Here is a 22,902-nt window from a genome sequence, read left to right as displayed (position 1 = left end):
CAAGCGCCGTAGCTGTGCTGGGGGTGAGGAGTCAGAGGCTCAGCAGAGGGAAGTAACCTGCCCGGCTAGGACATGCGGTTAGGAGGTGGAGGGCTGGGGTTCAGACTAGTACGCACCCACTTTGAGCCAGAAGAAAGAAAAGAAAAAAAGAGAAAAAGAGAAGAGAAGAAAAGGTGTAAAGAGAAAAGAAGAAAGACAACCAATTGGTGGCGACCTCTTGGAAGCCATGAGCATGGCCTTCATTGTGCAGGGAAGAGAGGTGCCCTCCGAACCAAACTCCTCCCCCAGGTGCTTCACGTGAGCAAAAATACTAACTTCTGTGTTTGAATGATTAGAAAATCAGGGGGCGTTTGTTGCAGCAGGTAGCATGAGCGGGGCTCCCCACGCAGGCACTGCACCCAGCTTGGCAGGCTTCCTGAGGAGGCCGAGCGCAGGCTGACACTGAAGGATAAGGAGACGTCGGGGAGGCCTGGGCTCACTCTGGAAGCTGGAGACGGAACCAGGACCAGCCCAGGGGGTGGGCAGTGTGAGGCAGCCCCACCCAGCCTGGCTTCATAGCTCACATCTCTCTCCTTCCAGGCCCTCGGCAAGAGGCAGAGGCAGCTTCTAACGGTGTGAGTGAGCAGAGGTGGGGGGACAGGGTCTGGCAGGTGGTGAGAGGACACACAGAAGTGAGGCCACACCTGGAGTGTATCTCATGGTCTTGCACTCATTCCTATTGCTTCCTTACTTCTTTTCTTCACAGTTGTAACAATCACCCATGTATCACATTGGAGACCACTGAGAGCCCTGGGAGAAGCTCCTGTCTGTGGCTCTGCTCCCCCATCCTGGCCGGGCATCTCCCTTCGGTCCTGCGTGAGACATCTTTCTCCTGTCCCATGACTCTGCTCTGATTTCCAAGCAAATGTTCTCACAACACACAGTGCAAACCACTCTGCCTTGAGTGAACATGGTGGTACTGATGGAATATTCCCCGGGCCTCCTTCCGCAGCCATGTTTGTGAAGACTGAGGTCTTCCAGGTCATCCTGGCAGGAAGGTGAAGCCTCCTTTCTCTTTTGCTGGACTCGCTTTCCCCTCATGTTAAGCTTCACCATGTGCTCATCCCCAGACCCCTGTGGACAAAATACCCGTGTCCCCCAGGTTCCGGACCCCCCACCCCTGCCCCTGAATCAACGACAGCTCGTTTGTAAGAGGTTTTTAATTTCATCTTGGTATGCCATTATGAGTGGAGGAAGGAGCTCTATTTGTTTTCACTCACATAGCATCTGCTACATTCTCCAACGGATCTCTACCACAGAAGCCTGCGGGCCATACAGCATCTGCACGATTTCACTCACCAGACTGGTTTGGGTCTCTTGGTGATTTGCATAAATTATAAACATGAGCACAAAACTCACACAACACAGACTCTACCATAAGGAAGCATGTTCCCTCTGGCTCTGCAGAGAGTGAAGGGGACAAGGCTCTTAAGTCCCAGGACGTCCTGAAGAGTAAGGCCGAGCCTGAACTGGCCCCTCGCAGAGGAGTCCAGGCTGACCCCCTGGCTTCTCCCTTCGACTCGTCTGCTTTCTCAGGAGCCATCCTAGCACAGAAGTAGCTGGTCCTAGCACCACAACTGGAGAGCAGGGTGCAGAAGCGTCCCCGTGTACAATGGCAGCTGGCTCTTCTGCGCTCCAAGTCCGAAAAGCAAGACAGAAGAACAACCCTGGGTTTCCACCTGGATCCCTTGCTGCCTCTATGAGCTCCAGAAGGCTGTTTAGAAATAGACTTTCTAGAACAGGGGCCAGCCAACATTTTATGAAAAGAGCCAGACAGCACAGGTAGTAAATATTTCAGGCTTTCGGGGCCACATACACTCTGTCACATAGTCCTTTTTTTTTTTTTTTTACGACCCTCTAAAAATGTATAAAAAAAAAAATTCGTAGCTGGCAGTCCATAAAACACAGCCTGCGGGCCGTAGTTTGCCAACCGCTGGTCTAGAACCCCATGATGCCCTCTTCAGGGACAGCCTCCTCTTCATGGCAGGACTCTGGCCCACTGAGCTGTCCTGAACTGGCCCCTCCAGTCAAGGCTTTGCAGAAGGGACCCCGGCGGGCAAAGTGGCCCTCAGGGCTCAGGGCACAGACTGCCCGCCCATAGCCTCTTTTGCCAAGTGACTGGTCTGGTATTTTAAACAAATATCAGCTATGAGTTTCAGCTCTGCTCATGTGTCCTGGGGGTGAATGAAGCCTCAGCCTCCCCCAGTGAGGTAGGTACATAGAGTCAGCCTCATCCCACACCTGCAGGTGCTGAAGTTCAAGAGCAAAACTGACCTTCCTACCGCTGCCCGCAACTACACGTCAGAACTTAAAAGAAAGCTGAAGAGTCTAGGCTTTACCTTTTCTAAGAACACACTCAAGGATTCTTCTGTCCCCCCGAGCCCTGTGATTCAGCCCCCAAGAGAGCAAGAATCCATGAAGGAGTACGGTCAGCCGCCTGGAGGTGCGTTCCAGACCTCGATGGCACTCTTGAAAACAGAATTCACTCAAGCACTCAGAGCTCTGGGCTCAACTGGAGCAGCCGCTCTGCCCTGCCGACAAGTCTCTTCGAACTAAAAATAAAGTTTATAAAAGTAAATTATCTCATTTTATAACTTAAGTGCATCAAGCATTTCCTTAAATATAGTTCACACTGAAAATAAAGTTACTTTTGCTGTACACTTGGTGTCTGTTATAATTAGGAATAAACTCCGATGATAAAGCATGGAAGGTTACATACTCACACGCACACATCTATCTGTCCGTCTGTCTGTCTGTCTATGGGTATATGGATGGGTAGACATATGCACCTGTTGACGAGAGCTTCCCCAAAACGGTGGGAAGTTGTTAGGAGTCTCTAGGTACCTAGTTTGCATGAGAATGTCTATATTAAAAGTCCCTGTCCTTAATGATAAACACATCTTCATACCTAAAGCTAAGACTTATCAGAAACATGAAACTATGCGATCCATTATGTATTCAGTCTTTGGAAATGCCGAGCTACACCAGGTGGTTACACAACAGCATCCCCGACAAAACTCCCACCCCAGCCCACCTCTTCCCTGGCCTCCCCATCCTAACGCCGGCCGACCCCTCACGTAATACGGTTGTTCCTTGTGGGAGCCCAGCCACAGCACTCGAGGGGAAGACTCAAGAGGTAAAGTAAGAATTCTGCATGGAGTACAGGTGGTCGATGGGGTTTCCCACTCTGGACTGCAGGGGCCCGGCTTCTGAGGTTGCTAGGAAACAGTCACCCAGGTTACTGAGGGAGGTGTCGTCACTATCCAGGTCGTGGAAGAGGGGCTCGGCACCTGAAATGGAGATGAAATGGGCATGAGGGTCCCGAAGAAGTGACTCCCTTCGGTTCTGGGATTTCGGCGGAATGCAGCCAGCGGGGTCTGCGCAAACCCTGCTGCGGGGTCTGCGCAAACCCTGCTGCAGGGCGGGCGGAGGGAGAGCTCCTAGAGGAGGGGGAGGGAGGGGATCCCTGTCCAGAGAAGAACTCTCAGGGCCTTAGGGGGCTCGGGTGGAAAGCACAACCAGTGAAAACAGTATAAACTAGGTTAGGACAAAGAGCCGAATAGGGTGCAGCAGAAGCAAGAGTCAGAACGCCTAGACAGTGAGTTTGGGGAGTGGGCAAGACACAGCACCGCCAGCTGGAGAGGAGGGGCAGGGCTCCGGGAGGACTCGGCCCCCAAAATGGTTCTTGAAGGAGGACCGGGAAGAAGACCAACACCGGTGCTGTGAACGAGGCTCGTGCCACCTCCGGGATAACACGGGTCCCCTCAAAGAGCAAACTCAGACTGAGTGCCTGCTGTCTCCCCAGATGTGCGCTGCAAAGGAAAGACGGTTAGGTGCCCACCCGCGACTAATTTGCACCCTTGCGGGGGAAAACAGTAGAGCAAACTGAGGAAAGGCTCAGGGACCCGTGTGACAAGAACCTAGAGGTGCCACCATTTCAGCCTCTGCACACGCGACCGCTCATGCATCTACAGTTTGCATGAATGAGTGTCAGCGACATCCCAGCAGAGGGCCGGATCTTAATCCCAGTGGTCTGTACGCATCACATGGGAGGTCAGGGGTTACTTCAACAACAACAAAAATTTTTTTAATGAAGGCAAAAAAAGCATTTGCTAGGGGCGCCTGGGTGGCACAGCGGTTGGGCGTCTGCCTTCGGCTCAGGGCGTGATCCCGGCGTTATGGGATCGAGCCCCGCATCAGGCTCTTCTGCTGTGAGCCTGCTTCTTCCTCTCCCACTCCCCCTGTGTGTTCCCTCTCTCACTGGCTGTCTCTATCTCTGTTGAATAAATAAATAAAATCTTTAAAAAAAAAAAAAAAAAGCATTTGCTTGACAAAATCTGTGAGCTGAGCCATGTATCTCTGATGCTGTTTTGAAGGTTTGCCAAATAAAGCTGTAATTTTAGCTATCAGTGCAGTTTATCACAGATTACACAGATCAGATGCACTACACAGACTTCTCCAGATAAAAATGCAGTGACCTCTATGTGGCCCTGAGATTGAACTTCAGCCTCCTCTCCAGAGCTCACCCAGACGGTCAGATCACCCAGGCCCAGCTACTGACCATCAGCTGAAGCAGCAAGCAGGGCAAGCGGGGGAGGCTACGCTATCCACACAGCCGGCACTTAAGGCAACCCCAGTTTGGGTGGGGTGGGACTGGGCGGGGGCTGCTTTTCACTTCACAGGTCAGGTTATGTGTTGGGAATTAATTTAGAGCTCTTAAATCATATCAGTTCAATTAGAAAATGTGCTTTCTATGTTGTTATATATTTTTATTCTTCGCGTACAAGTTTGCTTGGTTAAGGCCTCTGCCCACATCACTGCCGAGACTGCTTACAGGCACGTGGGACCAGGTATGAAATGAAAGGAGGGAAATATGATCACAGCAAACAGGTCTACAATGAAAGTACAACCTCTTATTTAAAACTAACAAGAATCTTTGAAAAGGAGAATGAATGGAAATATCACTAATGACTACGTGTGTTGGTCTTTCTTCTGTAGCCACTGATTAGATGATTCTAGCTGCATTTTCTGGGCACGTATTCTACTTGCAGCTTCGGCAAGCATCTGGGAGCTGCGCAGATGCGTTGGGGAGGGAAGGAGAAACCCACGCAAGCAGATTGTGGCGTCCATCTTACCATACGGGTGCATGTGGTCTCCCGGCATCTGGGGTGGGGTGAGGCCCTGTCGGAAGGGGTCTGAGCTGTAGACACTCTGCTCGATGGCCAGGAGCTGCTGAGGGGTGGGCAGAGCCGTATAGGGGTTCATGATTCCTTCCATCCCAGCATTCCCGCTGCCATTTGTCTGAGCTGGGGGACAGAGAAGAAGGCAGATCATTCTCTGTGTGAAGCCCAGGACCCCATGCGAGAGAAGGCTGAGAGCATCTTCCAAACTTCGTATCCCCCACTGCCTAGTGTCCCCGTCCAACACCAGCCTTTGCTGCGCCTTTGTAAGGAGAAGTGAGAGGGGCTGGTGCATGTGATACTGGGAGCCTCAGACTTGGAGTGGGACGTGCTGTGTCTGCCATCCCACTGTTGCACCACCACACAGACTTCTCACAGGCCTACTTGGGCCTCCTGGCAACATGGCAGCCAGCTTCCCAGGAGCCAGCAATCCAGCAGAGCGCAAAGCATTCTGTTGTGACCTCACCTCAGAAGTCACTCTCTAGGTCAGCCCTAGTCAGTGTCTAAGGGGATGACACAAGGGTGTGAACACTAGGCGGGGACAATCACGGAGCGCCATCTTGGTTGTGGGACTGTGGCGAGATCGTTTAACTTCCTGGCTCTTGGTTTCCTTGTTTATAAAATGGTCTGGAATGAAGTGACATCAGTGGTTCCCAGCCTGTGCCCTCCCAAGGGCCATCACGGGTCAACCTCAGAGAATAGGGATAGGGGAGGTACAGTTGAACTTGGAGAGCTTCCTTGAAATATATCATTAAAACCAAGGCGTTTGATGACACACATGAGTTTGGCAGCCACAGGAGGTGATGGATCTAATGATCCTTCCAGCATCGCCCCACTGGGAGCCCATCAATCAAGTGGGGTTCACGACACCGGCCCCGCTGACCTCATGGAGCTGATCGAAAGACTCCGTGAAACCGTGTGAATGTGCTTTGGAACAACTTGCTACACTTGTGTAGAGAATTTTCAGAGACTAGAGGACTCACTTCCTGCCTCCACGATCTTGCTGTTCTCTGAACATCGGCCCATGAACTCTCAGAGACTACTTTCCACCAGCTTCTGCTTTCTTAAGTCTGCCCTAGGAGTTGCCCTTCAAATTCTTCAAAGTCTCAAGCACTTGGAGTTTGTGTTCTCATAATGCCTTGATGTGCTCTTCTGAGTGTGCTGTCCTATGAAAGTCCACGTACGTGGCTCATCCATATCCGTGACCCTCTCTGAACTTCCCAGGAGCCCAGTGCAACAGGGCTGGTAGGCGTCATTATCCCACCCTGGGGACAGATAGCCTGAGACGCCAGGAGAAAGAAAGGCTGATCCCAGATCAAACAGCTCTGCGGGTTGGAGCTGGGTCAGCATTCGGGTCTCCTGACCCACCTGCCCCAACAACCTTCCCCGGTCCCCATGTCCTTGTTTAACTTCTCTCTCTGGACATCTATCTTGCCGTTAAGATACTGTTTGGCCTACCAGATAAGAAGCCAGGAGAACTCTGGGCTGCAGGAGTCAGATTCTAGATTGAGCCGAGCCCAGGTATCAAGCACAAGGCAAGGTCCATCATGCAAAGGGCAAGGAGCCCTGTCTAGGGGACTGAGAGCCAATGTCACAGTCACGGCCTTTTTCAAAGTGTGGTCCACAGGCCAGCAGCACTGGGAATCGGTTAAAAATGCAGAATCTCAGGGCCTACCCAGACTAGAGGAATCAGAATCCATACTTTATCACATGCCAAGTGATTCATGTATATACCAAAGGCTGACAATTCCCACTCGAGGTACAAGCAGACCCCTCAGGGAATCCTGCTGGACGGCTGTTAGGGGCATACCCTTTTCAGAATGACATGGTCATAATATAGTTATATTTGACTTTTTTTAACTCCCTTGAAGGGTCCCACAACCTGTCCCTCCTCACTCCCTTTCCAGTCCTCACACCAGCCCTGTTAACCACAACAGCAAATGAAGGTGAGCACAGGAGGGGAGAGCTGGGGCAGCATGGCCTAGTGGAACCGAGGTTCGGGGACATATGCTCCGGTCCTGACTCATCCCCTACTCAGCGAGGACCCCGGTCAGCCTTGCAGAGCCCTTGTCTGCTCACCAGGGAGATGGGGACAAAGGACTTCTCTGCTCCCCCGGTGCCAGGGTTGGTGAGTTGGTGGGGTGTCAGACTCAGGTCAGCGTGAAAACACTCTGAACTATGAACCTATGAACGTGCCTGACGAGGGAAGGGGTTACTGTTTTACTAGCAGTATTTTTACAGTTTTAGGTTGTTTCGGAAAGGGGTAGGTCATGGTGGTGTCCTCTGTCAACTGATTTGCTGGGAAGGAGGAGGATCTGGGTGTGTCCTGGGCTTTGCGGGGAGTCCTGCCATAGCCCCGGGGGCTCTGGAGAAGGTTCGAGCATTCCAGGCCTCGGCTCAGTGCCCTTGACCCTCTCCCAGATCTCCCGGGCATCGGGCCTTGCTGGAAGAGCCACCGCCCTTGGTGCGGACAGGGCTTCAGTGAGCCCAGACGTGGCCTTCCACCAAGAGCCGGGGGGTGGGCGAGGCCTGGACACTTGCAGGCCTGGCTGGAGGGTCCCGCTTACCCGAGCTCAGCCTCTGGGTGTTCTGCTGGTCCTGCTGCTGCTGCTGCTGCCTCCGGGCCAGCTTCTTCATCTGACAAGGAGAGGGGCGCAGGGTTAGAAGGTTCGAGTCAGGTGACCGGCAGCTGCCATGGGCTCTTCACCTGCAGCCGTGGGCAGTCAGCCGGCTGGGAAGCTCCAGGCCGCCAGTCTTCACAAGTACGGGGGCTTCCTCTCAGCAGATAAACATCACGGCTTATGTTGTGACAATCTGAGATGAGGTGTAAGTGTGGGGGCGTGGGGACTGCAGCCCGGCCTAGATGTGCAGCAAGAGGCTGCTGACAGGGTGTGACCTGGGACGTGGCAGGAGGCTGCTTCCTGCCCACCCCCCCATCTGCTGGTCCTGGTGTTTGAGACACCTGCCAGGAGATCCGCGCCTCCGGGTAAGGAGCTGATCTCCCACCAACGCTTCTCGGAAGGAACATTTTAACCCAGTGCTGCTCACACTGTGCTGGGTGGACTGTTAGGGTTCCATGGGACCCCAACAAAAACAAGCAAACATTTCTCAGAGTTTCAAACTCCTCTGCTTTATGAATCCCTTAGGTTACGGGGCCTCTCGAAGCTATGGAAACATGGAGTCCTGTCAGGATGGAGTCGGTATCAACGGCCCTGTTAGAATTCAGTTAGGACAGCACCGGGCTGCCTTAACCAATCATGATCAGATAATGAGACATGAATTTATCACCCACTACAAGTTAGCACCCCCGACATAGGGGCCATGGGCCGCGTGCATTTTTAAAAACAGGAAACTAGCTGCGCACAAGGTCTGAAGTGAATGAAAGACATGGCGGGGCAATGCAGACCTTGGTGGGATCCATAGGACAGCATGACGGTTGGGGTGTACACAGGGGGCACTGAGTAAAGGCGTTCATGCCTCCGTGCTAGATATCGCCTCAGTCCTGTCACATATGTGCTATGGAAGTTTCTCTTTGCAGTTTTAAAAGGACTCTGGTAGCTGGGTTAGATAAAGGTGAATTAAAGAATCCGCTTTTATCAAAAGACACAGAGAGACATTTATTCCGGCAGATGGCTGGCCAGGTTCACAGTCACGGCCACTAGGAAAATCAGTCATTTCACTACATCGAATGCCCCGTCTCGCCCCTCCTGCAGGGCTGCTGTGGCTGACGTGACTGTCAGTAACAGAATTTTTGAAACAGGAGAACTACTCTATCCAGTGAGTTCTGGTTCGATAACCCATCCCAAGCACTAAATCCGACTGCTGTTATTTCAGGGAACGAGCCACACGAGAGACAGACGACAGTACGAAGCCGATTACCTTAGCTCTCTGGTTCTGGAACCACACCTGCACCACACGGACGCTCAGCCCTGTCTCTGCGGCCAGGGTCTCCCTCACCTTGACAAAATGGAACATTAGAAATAGCAAAACATTGGCATCTCAGAGGAGAGGGCAGAACATTCCATACGCGGCGCATTGGGAGGCCGGCAGGCCATGTCTTATACGGGAGCCAGCTAGTGTCTAAAGGCCAGTGTGATCCCAAACACAAGACCATTGCTTCCCTTCTGGTGGAGGGAGGTCTTTCATCAGGTAAACAAAGGGAAGAATCATTAATTTAGATGTGCCTTCCAAGAGGGGTTTCTCGGTTTCTCTGACTCTGGAAATCAGGCCTTCAAATGGTTTTTGACTACCAGCAAAATCTATTATCGTGCTTTAAGAGTCACATCCACGCCTATGTACTGACCTACTTAAGGAGAACTGAGGGAGAAAATCACTTTGCAAAACAAATGGCTCTCTTTTGTTCTCTTCTGTCTCAATTCTTTGACCTATATTTTTGGTTCTGTCCCTCATAGCTCTAGATGACTTTGGGTGTTTCATGAATATTCATATTCGAGGTTACCCTGAGTGAGCCCTACCCAAGGAGAATAAGACCAGAGCCGTCCGGAATCTGGCAGAGCAAAGCAGTCAGCTCTGCTCCACATGTGCACTGTGGTCCCGTAGAGACAGGACGGGAGACAGGACGGTCGGGATGCCCATGATGAAGAGATGGGTTGAAACATTGGCCCTCCATGCAGATGCCCAGTGAGGGGCGGGCAAGGTGGCAGGAAGAGAAGAGGTGAGAAGCTCAGCCTTTCTGAGTGCCAGGCTGAGGGACACCGCCCCTTGCTTAGATTCTGGGGTGGACGTGGGGTTGAATGCATAACACGGGGGCGGCGAGCTCACAGGAGGCCTTGAGAAGTGGTCTGCCTTTATCACACCACTTGGGCTGAGGCTTAGGAGAAGTGAGATGATTAAACCAGATCTTTAAAACACATCCTCCTGCTAAGCCAACCAAAACAGCGGTGTGCCCCAGGCGTACCTCCACCTGCTGAAACCCGATCCATTTTTCAGAGGCCCAGCTCAAAAGCCACCTGTTCCCCAAAGCCTTGCCTGATTCCCCACACAGAAGTGACCTCTCCCTTCCCTGGGCTCCCACAGCTCCCGGCCTCCCCTCTGTAGTGGTTCTCACAGCTTTCTCTCCCATGTTAGGCATGTGCCTACACATCTCTTCCCTGCTGGCGGTCTGCGGCTGCCTGGCCACCAGCACCAGGCACAAGACCATACAGAGGCTGGGGGTCCCGTACGTGTAGAATAAGGCATAAATGAAGGAGGTGATCATCTGTCCTTGCAAAAGCCTACTTTGGGGCCACTTCACTTCCTACCAGCACCTGTCCTGGAGCCTACGGAGCACAAAGGCAGAGAGAGAGGTCTGCAGGAGGTCAGGTGTGGTGGCAGACTGTACTTCGGTCAGTTCAGCAAACATGTCCCCTCCTCCCCTGCTCCCATGGGTGGCCTTCCCCAAGCCTCACACTGGGTTAGCTGCATGACTTGCTTTGGCTCATGGGATGTGTGTGAATATGGTACGTGCAATCCAAGGAGAGCCTTTCGTGGGTTTCTCTGGTGTGGCGTGGCCCCCAGCCTTCTGCCACCCTTATGGAAACGGTGCCCCTTCAGCCTGGAGCCCCAGAGAGACGGGTGGAGCAGGCCCGAACCTAAGCCCAGCTGGGCCACAGCCAAGCCCCCAAGCACCTGGAATTTTCGCTGGGGGCTGTGGCGAGCTGTAAGCAGTTCCATTCAGGAGAAGGAACACAACATCTGCTGGAAGCCACTAAGATTTTGTTTGTTATGACAGCAAAAGCCGACTAATACAGAGAGAGAAAAACAATGCTAAGTTTTTAGAAAATGTGTTTCCTCCATGAGTTTTATTGTTTTATAAACCAATTTTATAAAGGTTTCTTATTTGCATCGTATCAGTAACAAGACTGAGCATATGGCCATCAGTAAATGGTGGGTACTTAATAAATGGGTATGGCTATTTGTGGCAGAGACTGGTGATTGTCCCCAATATCCGTTCTTTCCTTCTTCCTATTAACAGTTGAACCCCCAAGCTTTAGCAGGGCGTGTGGCCACCCAGGTAGACTCCTTTCCCAGCCCCCCTTACAGGAGGTGCAGTCATGGGATTAAACTCCGGCCACCTTGTATGAGTGAAAGTGATACAAAGGATCTTGGGGCAGGCCTTCCTCTTTCTCCACCACGGTGGCTGGAAAAGATGGTGGCACTTATGGCTCCTTAGAACCATGTGAGGGACAACAGAGCTCCCTGCCAGGCTTGGATTGCTTATCTCTGGACTGTGACATAAGATGGAAATAAACTCGTACCTCATTAAGCCACAATGGTTCCCAGCAGGCCCATCTATCACAGCCCCAAACTGGAAACAACCCAAACACCCATCAACAGGGGGATGGATAAACTGGGGTGCATCAACATAGTGGGATACCATTCAGCAACAAAAATGAATGAACTAAGACATCAATGAATCCCAAAGTCACAACTCCAAGTGCAGCAAACTAGACCAAAAATAAATAAATGTATTTCTACGAACCACTATATTTTTACTCTCCTTGTTACAGCATCTGGGTCTATACCCCCCCCCCAACTGGCACCTGCTGCTACTCTTCCTGTTGCTTTCCATGAATCGAGCCAGCAGCCACTTGAAATGGGTACAGATGCGCAAAAGTATAGGGAGATCCTATTCTCTCCCCGGCCAGAGCATCAGGGATCTGGAGTCTCCAGCAGAGCTCAAGGTTACAGACTCTCTCTGAACATTCTCCCCCACCTCCCTGACCCCCACGTGTGCTCATGGACACTCCAGAGGAGGGCAGGATACACAAACAAGTGAGGCCCAGTCCCCTTTCCTCCCCCCTGTACCTTCCTGCACGGCTTGGAGGACACTTCAAATGAGGCCTTGAATGCTCTCCTCTGTTGGGTTGTCAAGATGGTTCTGGGACGTTTGGGGCGCTTATGGTCTTTGCCGTCTTCAGTGGCTCCTTTCCCTGCCCCGTGGGCTGACTTGCAAAGACTTTCTTCATCATCACTTTTGCCTAAAAGAAGCAGAAAACACTCTGTTAAGTTCTTCAAAGCCACTCCCTGGAGCTGTATGTTATTCTATAACCAGGCACTGGGGTCCGCGTTCCCAGGACGGCTTTATATAAAGGCGAGTGCAGTAACCTTTGTGGGACTGATGTGAAAGCCTCCAGGAAAGGGCCAAGGAAAATACTTCTCAAATCCAGAGACAGCAACCAGAAAGGCCACCATTACGGCTCTGAACTTTCTCCCAGGACGGTGTCTTAGCTCCAAAGTTACTAACTGCGTGACCTTGAGCAAGGTACTGAACTCTCTCTGACTCAGTTTCTTTACCTGCAAAATTGGGACAGAAGAGAACCTACTTCCTTGGGGGTGATGTAAGGGTTAAATGAGTTTACCAATAGGCACTCCAACGCTGCTTAGCATATAATAAATGCCCCATAAGCACTGGCTATTAATGTTATTTCTTACAGGTCATTTTTTTCGAGTCTAGGCCTGAAGAAGTTTTGTATAATTTCCTAGACACAGTGTCTGAAATTCTAGCACTGCCAGGGGGTAGAAAATATTACTGTCTGAAAGGCCATAGAGGACTAGCATTAGATTACTTGCAGGGACTGATAAATGTGAATGGATATAGTGTAGGTCGTTAACCAAAATTGCTTGTGTATAAAATAAATAACTATTAAAGTAACTGTATTTATATTTAGGTGAATTACTTCATAAGCAATGAGCAATAGGAGGAGTAACTTTTGAAGGAAGCAAAGGCTTCGGTATATGTCACATTCTCTCCCAGACTGCCTCTTGCATCCCCTGGACCTCACACTCCTGAGACGATGCTTCTAGGGTCTGGAAAATACCGTGTGAGGGAGACGCTTTCCTCCTTTCAGCATTCAAAGCCATTGGGAGTTATGTGCCCCAACAATCCTCACGAGGACCTCGTTTCTCGCTGGGTCTTCAGAGAGCTCAGCTGCCCTCTTTCCTCCAGTGGAAAGCCCCATCCCAAGGGTGTCCCCAGCTCTGGTGTCCTGACGCTGGCTCCCCTTCTGGCCACCTCAAGAAATCCAGGAGGAGGGGACCCTCCGTGTGTGAGCTACACAACCCTAGCTCCTCATCCTGCCCTCCTCTGCCAGGGGTGCTCACCTGCATATGCCATTTTAGTTTAGACTTCTGTTGACTGTTCCATCTGAAAGGACAATGGCTTCTTTTCTCTATGAACATTTAGACATACACTTGGAACATGAAGGGACACTAACCTGTGAGTTCCTTGAGGGCATGACCCTTTCAACGTCATTGAACAGGTCTGACATAGGCACACCTAGGTCTCCACCCAGCTCAGCTCCCCATTATAAGCAAGGCGCAGTGGGAGTGTGGTCATGCATTGGGCCTCAGTTTCCCCACCTGCACCACCACAGCAGTAACACCCACCCACAGGCAGCTCAGGGGTACTGCACTTGGGGGCAAAGCAGCTAACATGGTCCTGGCACACAGGAGGCTCGAAAGAAATGTGGAAAGAATGTCTTTTCCTTTCTGCCTGACTCTCCTCAGTACAGGGGAAAAACCCAGAAAGAATCAAGAAGACATAAAAGAGGAAGAATCCTCATGACAAGGAGTGGCTGCTCTGGCATCTTCACCTCTGTGGCAAATCCAGTAAGCTGACCTCAGCCATCCCTCCATAGGAAGGGGTTTTTAGGATCTTTCTAGAAGGATATTTTCAGAAGGTCAAGGAAAAAATGAGCACATAAGAACTAAAAGCCACAGGGAAATAAGACCCCACAAGAAGAGAGACAGTGGGAAAAAAGCCACTGACTCCCCACATTCACCCTTGCAAGGCCCTACACCCCACTGCTCAGAGACCCCCTCTCCCAAAGCCCGGTCCTTCACTGAGGCCAAGAATTCTGTCTGCTGATGGACTCCCACGGTCAAAAGGATGTTCCTCTGGTACTGGTGAGGACTTCAGTAAGTTTTCTTTGGAAATGGGCTGACACCACCCACCCCCCAGGATCATGCAGGCCTCCGTAAGGCCAGCGACTAACGGGGGCTGAGTCTGGAACAAATGACTATGAGATCCAACGTGCAGACTGTGTCTGAAAATGCCCTTGTAGACTTTACTGGATTGCACACCTGAAACTCCTATAACACTGTACGTTAACTCTACTGGAATTTAAATTAAAAGCTTGACTTAAAAAAAGGGAGTTGGAAAATATAAGCTATTTTATCAGATAAAGACAATAAAATAAAATGCAACCATGTAGTTTAGGAACCTCATGTCTTATAACCATTTTTGTCCATAAAACGATATTTGCAAATGTCTTCTGCAGTCAGTCTGACTCTCCTACTGTCATTCCTCACATGGTCTGATGCGAATGCTTATTGAAAACTAGGAGAACAAAACTCATGAAAATGTAAGGTCTAAAATCATGTTAGATTCCTTGATAATGGCTCATATACACTGCCATCATTTGGGAAAGCAATGTGGGCTCTGGGGTCATCCAAACTCAGGTTTAAATTCTGGCTCTGCCAGTCGTGATGTGGGATTTCGAACAAATTCTCAAGACTCAGCTGTCTCATCGGGGAGAGTGACAGGGTGTTGGCGTTAAATGAGATGATACATGTAAAGGGTTTAGCGCTGTCTACAACGTAACAGGTGCCTACTAAATCATCATCATCGTCGTCACCATTACTACATCAACATAAAAGAAGTATTCTTGATCCGAGACACATGTTTTCTGTTAATAATAGCTGCCTGTCGACGGGAGTCTGAGTTAAGGTTCTACAAACCCAGCGTTCATTTCTCTCTTTGCAGACGTCACCCCAGCCAACACTGAGAGTTCGTTGTGTAGCGTGGGAGCGTTTGAGTGCTTGCGAGAAGGAAGGTGAAGGGCGGGAGGGGGGTTGGGCAAGTTCCAGACGGAAGATGTAACTGCTGAAGTTTGTTCGGAGCCCCAGAGGCTGACTGGCTGAGACCCCTGGTGTCTCTGTGCTCCCCCCTTGTCTGGGATACCCGCACCTTCCCCAAGAGCTGCTACTCCATCATGGAACAATGGGGAGGAGGACAGAGAACTCTCTCCTGTGCTAGTCCCTGGTGCCAACTTTTGGAGGATGGAGAGAGTACTCTGCATGGCTCATTCATCCTCTCCCCATCCCTGGAGGAGAAGAGATGAAAACATTTGTTTTCAGAAGAGGAAAGAGAAGGGGGCCAGAGAAGGTGGGGGAGGAGGGGCAAGAGGGGGAGGACAGAAAGAACGAGATTAAGATTGGTCTCAAGTGTTTCCCTTGCTTTTGTGTTATGTTTTCTCCCTTCGATGCCTATTTTCTGCTACTAATCTCTCTCTCTCTTCCGTCTCCTGAGGTCCCATCTTTTGCCTACCAAGAGGCTCTTCATGCTCTAAACCAGGGGCCTACAAACTTTTTTTTTTTTTGTAAAAGGCCAGAGAGTAACTATTTTACTCTTTGCAGGCCTTACAGTGCAGTGCAAAGACTTGCCTTGGCCATTGGAGCACGAAAGCTACAGACAATGCGAGTAGGCGTGGCTGTGTGCCAATCAAAGAGTATTCCCAATACAGGCCCTTGGCGCGATCAGGCCTGCATACCGCAGCGAGCTGATCCCTTCTCTAGACCTCTCCTGACCTCCTGTTTTCCATCAAAACTTCCACCTCCTCTGTCCCAGTCTTTCAGGTTCTGACTCTGGGGACAGGAAGCTCTGCGGATGGACACCAAGGAGTCAGTGACGAGCACGGTCTGATATGTTCCCTCCCACGGTCAAAAACACCTATGCATCGAACAGAAAATGCCTCCAGCCGAACAGTCACCGCTGTGGAATTTCAGGTGTCCTGGCAGAGCTGAGCGAGAGCAATTCTGAAGACAGAGCACGGAGCGGCCTTCTGGCACCTCTCAAGGTTCCGACAGATGCCACCACCCAGCTGCCAAGGACAAGGCCGACCATCACTAACCATCGCCCTGCTGGGTTGTAAATATTACAGGCAGAGCGGTGCCCTCGAACTCTCCTGGGGAATTTCCAGGCTGCTCCTGGGATGTTCACCGAGGCTCCCCGCCCTCTCTTGCTGCAGGGACAGGCCTGTCTGACTCAGACCCCAACTTCTCCATAAAAAAATCACATAATGCCTAAGATACACACTTATCGAGGGGTCCAAGAGAAAGGAACATTCGAAAAGAGCTAGGAAGTTTCTCCCAGAACCGGCAGGAACACTGGAGAGCAGAAGATGAAGAACGACTTTGAAATGGCAGAGAGGTGGGAGTGGAAGGAGGAGCTGACCCCGCGCTCTTGCAGGCGGCTCCCACACCCAGACGCAGGCCAGAGCGATCCCTCATAATTTAAGCTGACACCCCTCAGTGGAGATGAAAGGAACACCACTCGCTGTCTCCGACAACAAATGTCAGCATCCCTGGAGGCCATGTAGACACAAACACAGCATAAATCTGACTCCTAGTGGGGAAGTCCAGAGATGAAGTCTCCACGCACAGCCTACCATAGTGAAATGAATTTGCTTGGCATAAAGTTTGAACATGTTCTCAGGGTCTTTCTTTCCCCTTTCTCATAAAAAAAAAAAAATCTGGAATGGTTCAGGGCTGTTGCTTCCCCCTTGCCTGGCCCTCCCACTCGTTTATGACATAAGCAATCACAGATGAAAGCCCAGCCATGGTTTATGGCCCTGAGACAGGCTGCACTACCTGTGGGGCCTCGTAGATTCATTTCAGGTTGTTGGAAAAATCCCAACGGCCCATAAATAGGGAAAGAGATATCTGAGCTTGGCCCGGGAGGTGAGGGTGAGGGAGGGGGGCAGAGAGCCGCATGCTCGGGAAGGGAGAGGCAGGAACAGACCTCAGATGCTGCCCCGTGATGAGCCTCATAAACGTCCTTCAGGCCAGGGGAGGAGAGGAAGGGTCTGGGACTCGCTGGGGGTGGAGGGGGAGGGAAAGGAGGAAAACAGGGTATATGCAGACGGGAAGCTCTTTCAGCCGCTGCCCTGTACCACAGGATCGGAATTCCTTTCTCCCTGAGCTGAGCAGTGGTCAACTCTAGATGAAATGCAGCGTCCAAAATCCAAGAAGCAAGATGCGACGTCCTCTAGAAAAGTCAAGTCCTGCAGCTACTGCTTGAACCTACCTTGCACGTGGCTCTGCAAGGAGGTCTCGACTCAGACCAAGCCCAGGTTCCCATGAAAGGTTGGACTTGGAACCGCTTTTGTGGCCTCATTCCCTCCATGAGCACCCACTGTGGGCCCGGGTTAGGCACGGGAGCAGGACAGCTCTGGGATGTGCCGATGATGAAGATTCACCCTCTGCTCTCACAGACAGCTCAGATCCGGAAAGGGGAAAGGGCCAACGCCCAAATAACGATGACTCCGCTCAGAGCAGCTAGGGGAGGGGACCGGAGAAGGTGACATTGTGCAGGTGTCACTTGAACTAAAAATGAATCACACAAACAGCACAAAGCAGTTCCAGATACAGGAGATGGGGCGCTGTGTGTCCCAAGAGCACGACTGTCCATGACACAGAAGCAGGACATCGACCCGGGAGGGGCGCTCATCAAATAGCCAGTATGCAGACAAGCCGCTCCGCCCAGCGCTGCTCATGGACACTGGGAGGGTAACAAGGACCTCAGACGTAACCCCTTACTCTCAAGAACAGAAAGCTGAGTTAGCATGTGTGAAATGATACAAAATATGACATAGTATCTGGCTAAGTTCTTTGGGCATGGTGAGAAGCTGAGTACAAATGTGGGCTTTTAGAAAAGACGGTTCCGGGGTGCCTGGGTGGCATAGCGGTTAAGCGTCTGCCTTCGGCTCAGGGCGTGATCCCAGCGTTATGGGATCGAGCCCCACCATCAGGCTCCTCTGCTATGAGCCTGCTGCTTCCTCTCCCACTCCCCCTGCTTGTGTTCCCTCTCTCGCTGGCTGTCTCTATCTCTGTCAAATAAATAAATAAAAATCTTAAAAAAAAAAAAAAAAGAAAAAAGAAAAGAAAAGACGGTTCCATGAGCCAGGAAAGCTAGTGGCAGGAGCTTAAACATGGGGACGAGGGAGGCAAGGCTTTCCAGAGGCAGAGGGCAGGAAGCTGGAGCTCTGGAGGGCTCAGCTGACCTAACCCCAGGAAGGGGAAGAAAATGAATGCACACCCAGGGACCAGGAGGGGGACCTCAGGGCCTCATCGGAGGGTACACATCTTGGAGGAAGAAGAAATGAAGGTGGAGAGGGGCTGCAATGTCCCAGAGCCGATGCTGTCACAGCAGGGACGACAGGAATGACAAGGGGAATTCTCTGGCTGGAGCTACACGGGGAAAGGGTGGACCAGGGAAGGCCCAGATGCCAGGCATGGAATTGCTGGGCCCATGTGGGGAGACGACACCAGGCCACCACATCCACCTTGAAGACTGGGCTGAGGAAATCGCTCAGGTCGCAGTGCTAGACAGAAACCCTGAGGCAGAAGAAAATGCCCACATCCCAAGTATCAATTCTGTGTCAGGTATTTGCGTCCAGGGTACACATGTCCTCTCATCCCCATGGCAACACACATGCTCTGCTCCCACCTAAGGAGCCTCAGAGAGGTTCGGGAATCTCCCCTCCAACACACAGGGCCCAGATGGCAGGACCAGGTTTCATCCAAGGCCTGTCTACTTCCAAGCCCAGGCCTGAGGCGCTCCTTCAGGGAGGAGAGAGACTTCTTTTTTTAAAGAGATGGAAAGGGAGAAGTGGGGAAGGGCAGGGGATGGGGGAAAGAGAATTTGAAGCAGACTCCATGCCCACTGCAGAGCTCGACATGGGGCTCGATCTCACAACCCTGAGATCATGACCTGAAACCAAAAGTCAGACACTTAACTGACTGGCGCCCTGAGAAACAGACTTTTTAACCAGCAAACCGGACAGAAGTAAAGGACAGTTACTTGTACATATCCTGGCCTAAGAGTGGTGACAATCAGATGCTTTGTCTCCCACAGTCCACTGAAAGATCACTCTTTGTATCGGGGGACATATGGAATGGTAGAAAGTCACTCTGGCCATGAAATAGGAGAGCTGGATTCTAAGTCCTAATTCCGCTACTCAGCTGTATACCCTTGGATGAAATTCCCCACATCTCAGAGACTCCATTTCTTCATCCACAATATAATATAAAAATCCTTTATGCTTACCTAATACTTGGCATGGAGTCATTTTACAATTGCATTGTTTCATTGTTTCTATCACAACCCTAGGAAGCAGGAAATGTGTATTTGTCTTTGTTTCCTTTTTACAGATGCATCACCTGAGGCCCAGGGAGGGGGCTGTGTTGCCCAAGGGCACAGGGTTGGGATGCTCTGTCTTGTGCCCCCACATGCCCTCTCCCTGCCTCAACAGCCTCATGGGATTATTATGAAGATCCAAGGACCTGGTATTTGCCAAATATCAGGCGCTGGTCACCTACAGGCAGTGTCTCTGTTATTAAAGAGCGAGGAAAGAAAGGCTCACGGGGAAGGCTTTCTCAGGGGTAGACTTTCTCGGGGGTAGATCATCCCCTGAGCTCCTGCTGGAAAGCCATTCTTTTCTGTCCAAAAGGAACAGACCCTCTCCTCCCTCCCCAGCAACTACCCTTATGCAACCCCAGCAAAGATCTCCGATCACAGGGCACCGAGCCTTTCCAGAGCACAGCAGACAGAAGCCAAGGGCACTCCTGAGTCAGGCTGGAGGTCAAGTGTCCCAGAAAGGCATCTGTGTACGGCAATGCCCACCATGGATGGGGGTTTCTGTGCCAGGCAGGGGGAGGGGCTAGCAGGCCAGCCAGGACCCCGAAGGGAGCTACATCTCCACTCTGGGGATGCTGACGGCCACCACCACGTGAACACGTCGCTTGCTTGCCTCAGTGGGCTGGTGCATGAGAGGAAGCCTTGCTAGGGGAGGTTTACAGGGAAACACGACAGTATTGGTGCAGACTGCTGGGATTATCATGGATTTGCATCAGTCTGGGGCCTTTTCGCATTTGAATAGGCTTTATGCTAACACCTACCCTGCCTCTCTCCCTCTCAGCTCTACATACATGAGGGCGCGTGTGCGCGTGCACACATACACACATGCATGCACACACTGCATCTATTCTCCTGAGTTCTTCCACCACTTTCCCCGTTTTAATAAAAACTCATCTATGTGCAATCCAAACTGATAAGCACAGGTGCAAATGCTGACCCCTCCCCCATGCACAGACTCGTCACATGTGGAAATACTAATAATGGCGATATCACAAGATTCCTCTACCCCAACCTCACTGTATGCAAATCAGGAACAGACAAGAACACTACACAAAAGGCAGGACTTGTGTTGTTTTGATTTGGCTAGGATGAGCAAGGGAGACAGGGAGCTTATAACAAGCCAAATCAGGTATTTGGGGCTCAGTGCTCAGCCGCAGTAAGAGCTCATTAACCCGGCTGCCCCGATGGTTCACTAGGTGTGGGGTGTGGTATGTGTAACATTGTCCAGGTTAAAGGGGCGCCTGGGTGGCTCAGTTGTTAGGTGTCTGCCTCAGCTCAGCTCATGATCCCGGAGTCCCAGGGTCGAGACCCCCATCAAGCACCCTGCTCAGCAGGGAGTCTGTTTCTCCCTCTCCCTCTACTCCTCCCTTCCTCGTGCTCTCTCTCCCTCTCTCTCGCAAATAAATAAATAAATAAAATATTTTTAAAAACCCATTGCCCTAGGTTAATATTAATAAGGTCTGAGTGCATTTGCTCTGGTTTCGAAACAGACTTCAGGATCTCTTTGGGGTAGTCCCATTTTGCTGTGTTAATTACTAGTCTTCCAAAGGATAAAATTATCTGAGAAAATGAAACTGTTTCAAGTCAGGATTGGAGACAAGGGGTTAGTTACCTCTCCAAATTAAAAAAGACCCAGACAACAATCCTCTAGGTGACTGGGGAGTTGAGGGAGTTGGCTCACACTGTAAATGTTCTCACTGCGGAAGTGAATCCTCCCTGGACAAGTTCGCTGTGGCCTTAATCACACAGAGAAGTTGCTTGGATGACCACAGCCCATCCAACTGCCTGTGCTCCTGGCAGAGATGTCCTGGCTGTGAGTAGACCCTCTGCTGGTTTGAAAGGGCCAGCTGAGGCCACTACCCCGGCCAGTTCAGTGCCTTCAGACTAGTTCATCCCACAAAACACCGAGAGACTGAAAAGAGTAGGGAAAAGTGAGGTCAGACACACAGTTTCTGTGCTTACCTCTACCCTCGCCGGCTATGTGACCTACGGCCAATGACCTATCATCCTCTCCGAGCCCTATCCTCCTAAGTCGTAAAATCAGGGGAATGAAGACCTGCCAAACCGCCCTGAAGGGGTTTGAGAACTCAAAAGTAGGAGTAGGTAAAAGCACTTTTTAAAAAATTGTAAAATACTATAGAAATGTAAGCTATTTTCAATATTCTTATTTTTACTATGTCTCTTGGTGGCTTAGGGACCTACTGCCTATCCCCACTGACTATGAAACTCACACTCCTCATCCAGAATGTCCCATCATTCCACAACGACACCCGGGCGTGTGCCTACCACGTATAGGCTCTCTTGCAGACACAGGGTGAGACGGCATGGACAAGAGGAATAAAGTCTCTGCCTTCCTATCTCTGGTGGAAGAAGACAGACAATGAATAAATAAAGGAAAACATAATTCAGTCTATGACAATGTTAAATGCCAGGAATAAAATAAAATAGAGCAGTAAGCTACAGAAAGGAGAGTAGAGAACACTTTTTTCAGGTCCATAATTCTGTATGAAAAAGATCCAAATCTTCTCCAGGACCACCCATCAACTCCCTTCTATGTCAGTTCCTTCCCTTTCCAAAAACCCAGAACCCATGCTTGTCTACCTCAAATGTTTTAGTTACACAAGAAAATTTAAATTAGAAGACAACTTTATATGTTGCCTTACATTCTCTAACCACTAGAGCTGAAACTAACATCATAAACTCTAAGTGTGGATTTTTTTTAAAAATTCAATTAATTAACATATGGTGTATTAGTTTCAGACGTAGAGTTCAGTGATTCATTAGTTGTAAATAACACTCAGTGCTCATTATATCACGTGACCTCCTTAAAGCCCATCCCCCACTTACCCCATCCCCCTACCCACCTCCCCTCCAGCAACGCTTAGTTTCTTCTCGATAATTAAGAGTTTCATGGTTTGTCTCCCTGATTTCATCTTATTTTATTTTTCCTTCCCTATGATCCTGTTTTGTTTCTTAAATTCCACATATGAGTGAAATCATATGATAATTGTTTTTCTCTGACTGACTTATTTTGCTTAGCATAATACCCTCTAGTCCCATCCACATTGTTGCAAATGGTAAGATTTCATTTTTTGATGGCCGCATAATATTCCATTGTATTTATAGGCCTCATCTTCTTTATCCGTTCATCTGTCGGTGGACATCTGAGCTCTCTCCATAGTTTGGCTATTGTGGACATTGCTGCCATAAACTCTGGTGTGGGCTTTTTGACAAAAGTACTGCACTGGACTAACCTAAGAATCCTGTTAGGACATACTTCTGGAGGCAATAGAGCAGAGTGGTTAAAAGCAGTGCTTTGGACTCAAATAGTTTACTCCACCGTTTTATCATTTAGCTGGTGCCCTTGGCCAAGCTGCCTGTCATGAAGTCTTGGTCTTCCCATCTGTAAAATGGGTTTCAAAGCACCTACCCACCAGGCTAATTATAATAGCAAAACTAAACAATGTATGTATAGTATTTATG

General features: G+C 50.4%; 1 protein-coding gene across 1 annotated transcript in view; it reads right to left on the bottom strand.

The window, feature by feature from the left end:
• Window positions 1–1,197: 1,197 nt before the first annotated feature.
• LMX1A (LIM homeobox transcription factor 1 alpha) overlaps window positions 1,198–22,902 on the bottom strand; it is a 167,255-nt gene continuing 145,550 nt past the window's right edge. The window contains exons 5-9 of the mRNA XM_002914171.4: window positions 12,027–12,199; window positions 9,099–9,176; window positions 7,787–7,856; window positions 5,175–5,345; window positions 1,198–3,329 (exon numbers count right to left, since the gene is read on the bottom strand). Coding sequence (XP_002914217.1) covers window positions 3,169–3,329; window positions 5,175–5,345; window positions 7,787–7,856; window positions 9,099–9,176; window positions 12,027–12,199 — 653 coding nt within the window. The 3' untranslated portion in view covers window positions 1,198–3,168. The remainder of the gene's footprint in view (window positions 3,330–5,174; window positions 5,346–7,786; window positions 7,857–9,098; window positions 9,177–12,026; window positions 12,200–22,902) is intronic.

The sequence above is a fragment of the Ailuropoda melanoleuca genome, chromosome 8, assembly GCF_002007445.2.
Source record: "Ailuropoda melanoleuca isolate Jingjing chromosome 8, ASM200744v2, whole genome shotgun sequence".
Classification (NCBI taxonomy): domain Eukaryota; kingdom Metazoa; phylum Chordata; class Mammalia; order Carnivora; family Ursidae; genus Ailuropoda; species Ailuropoda melanoleuca.
The sequence above is the reverse complement of the archived record's forward strand: the minus strand, read 5'-3'. Positions and strand labels throughout refer to the sequence as shown.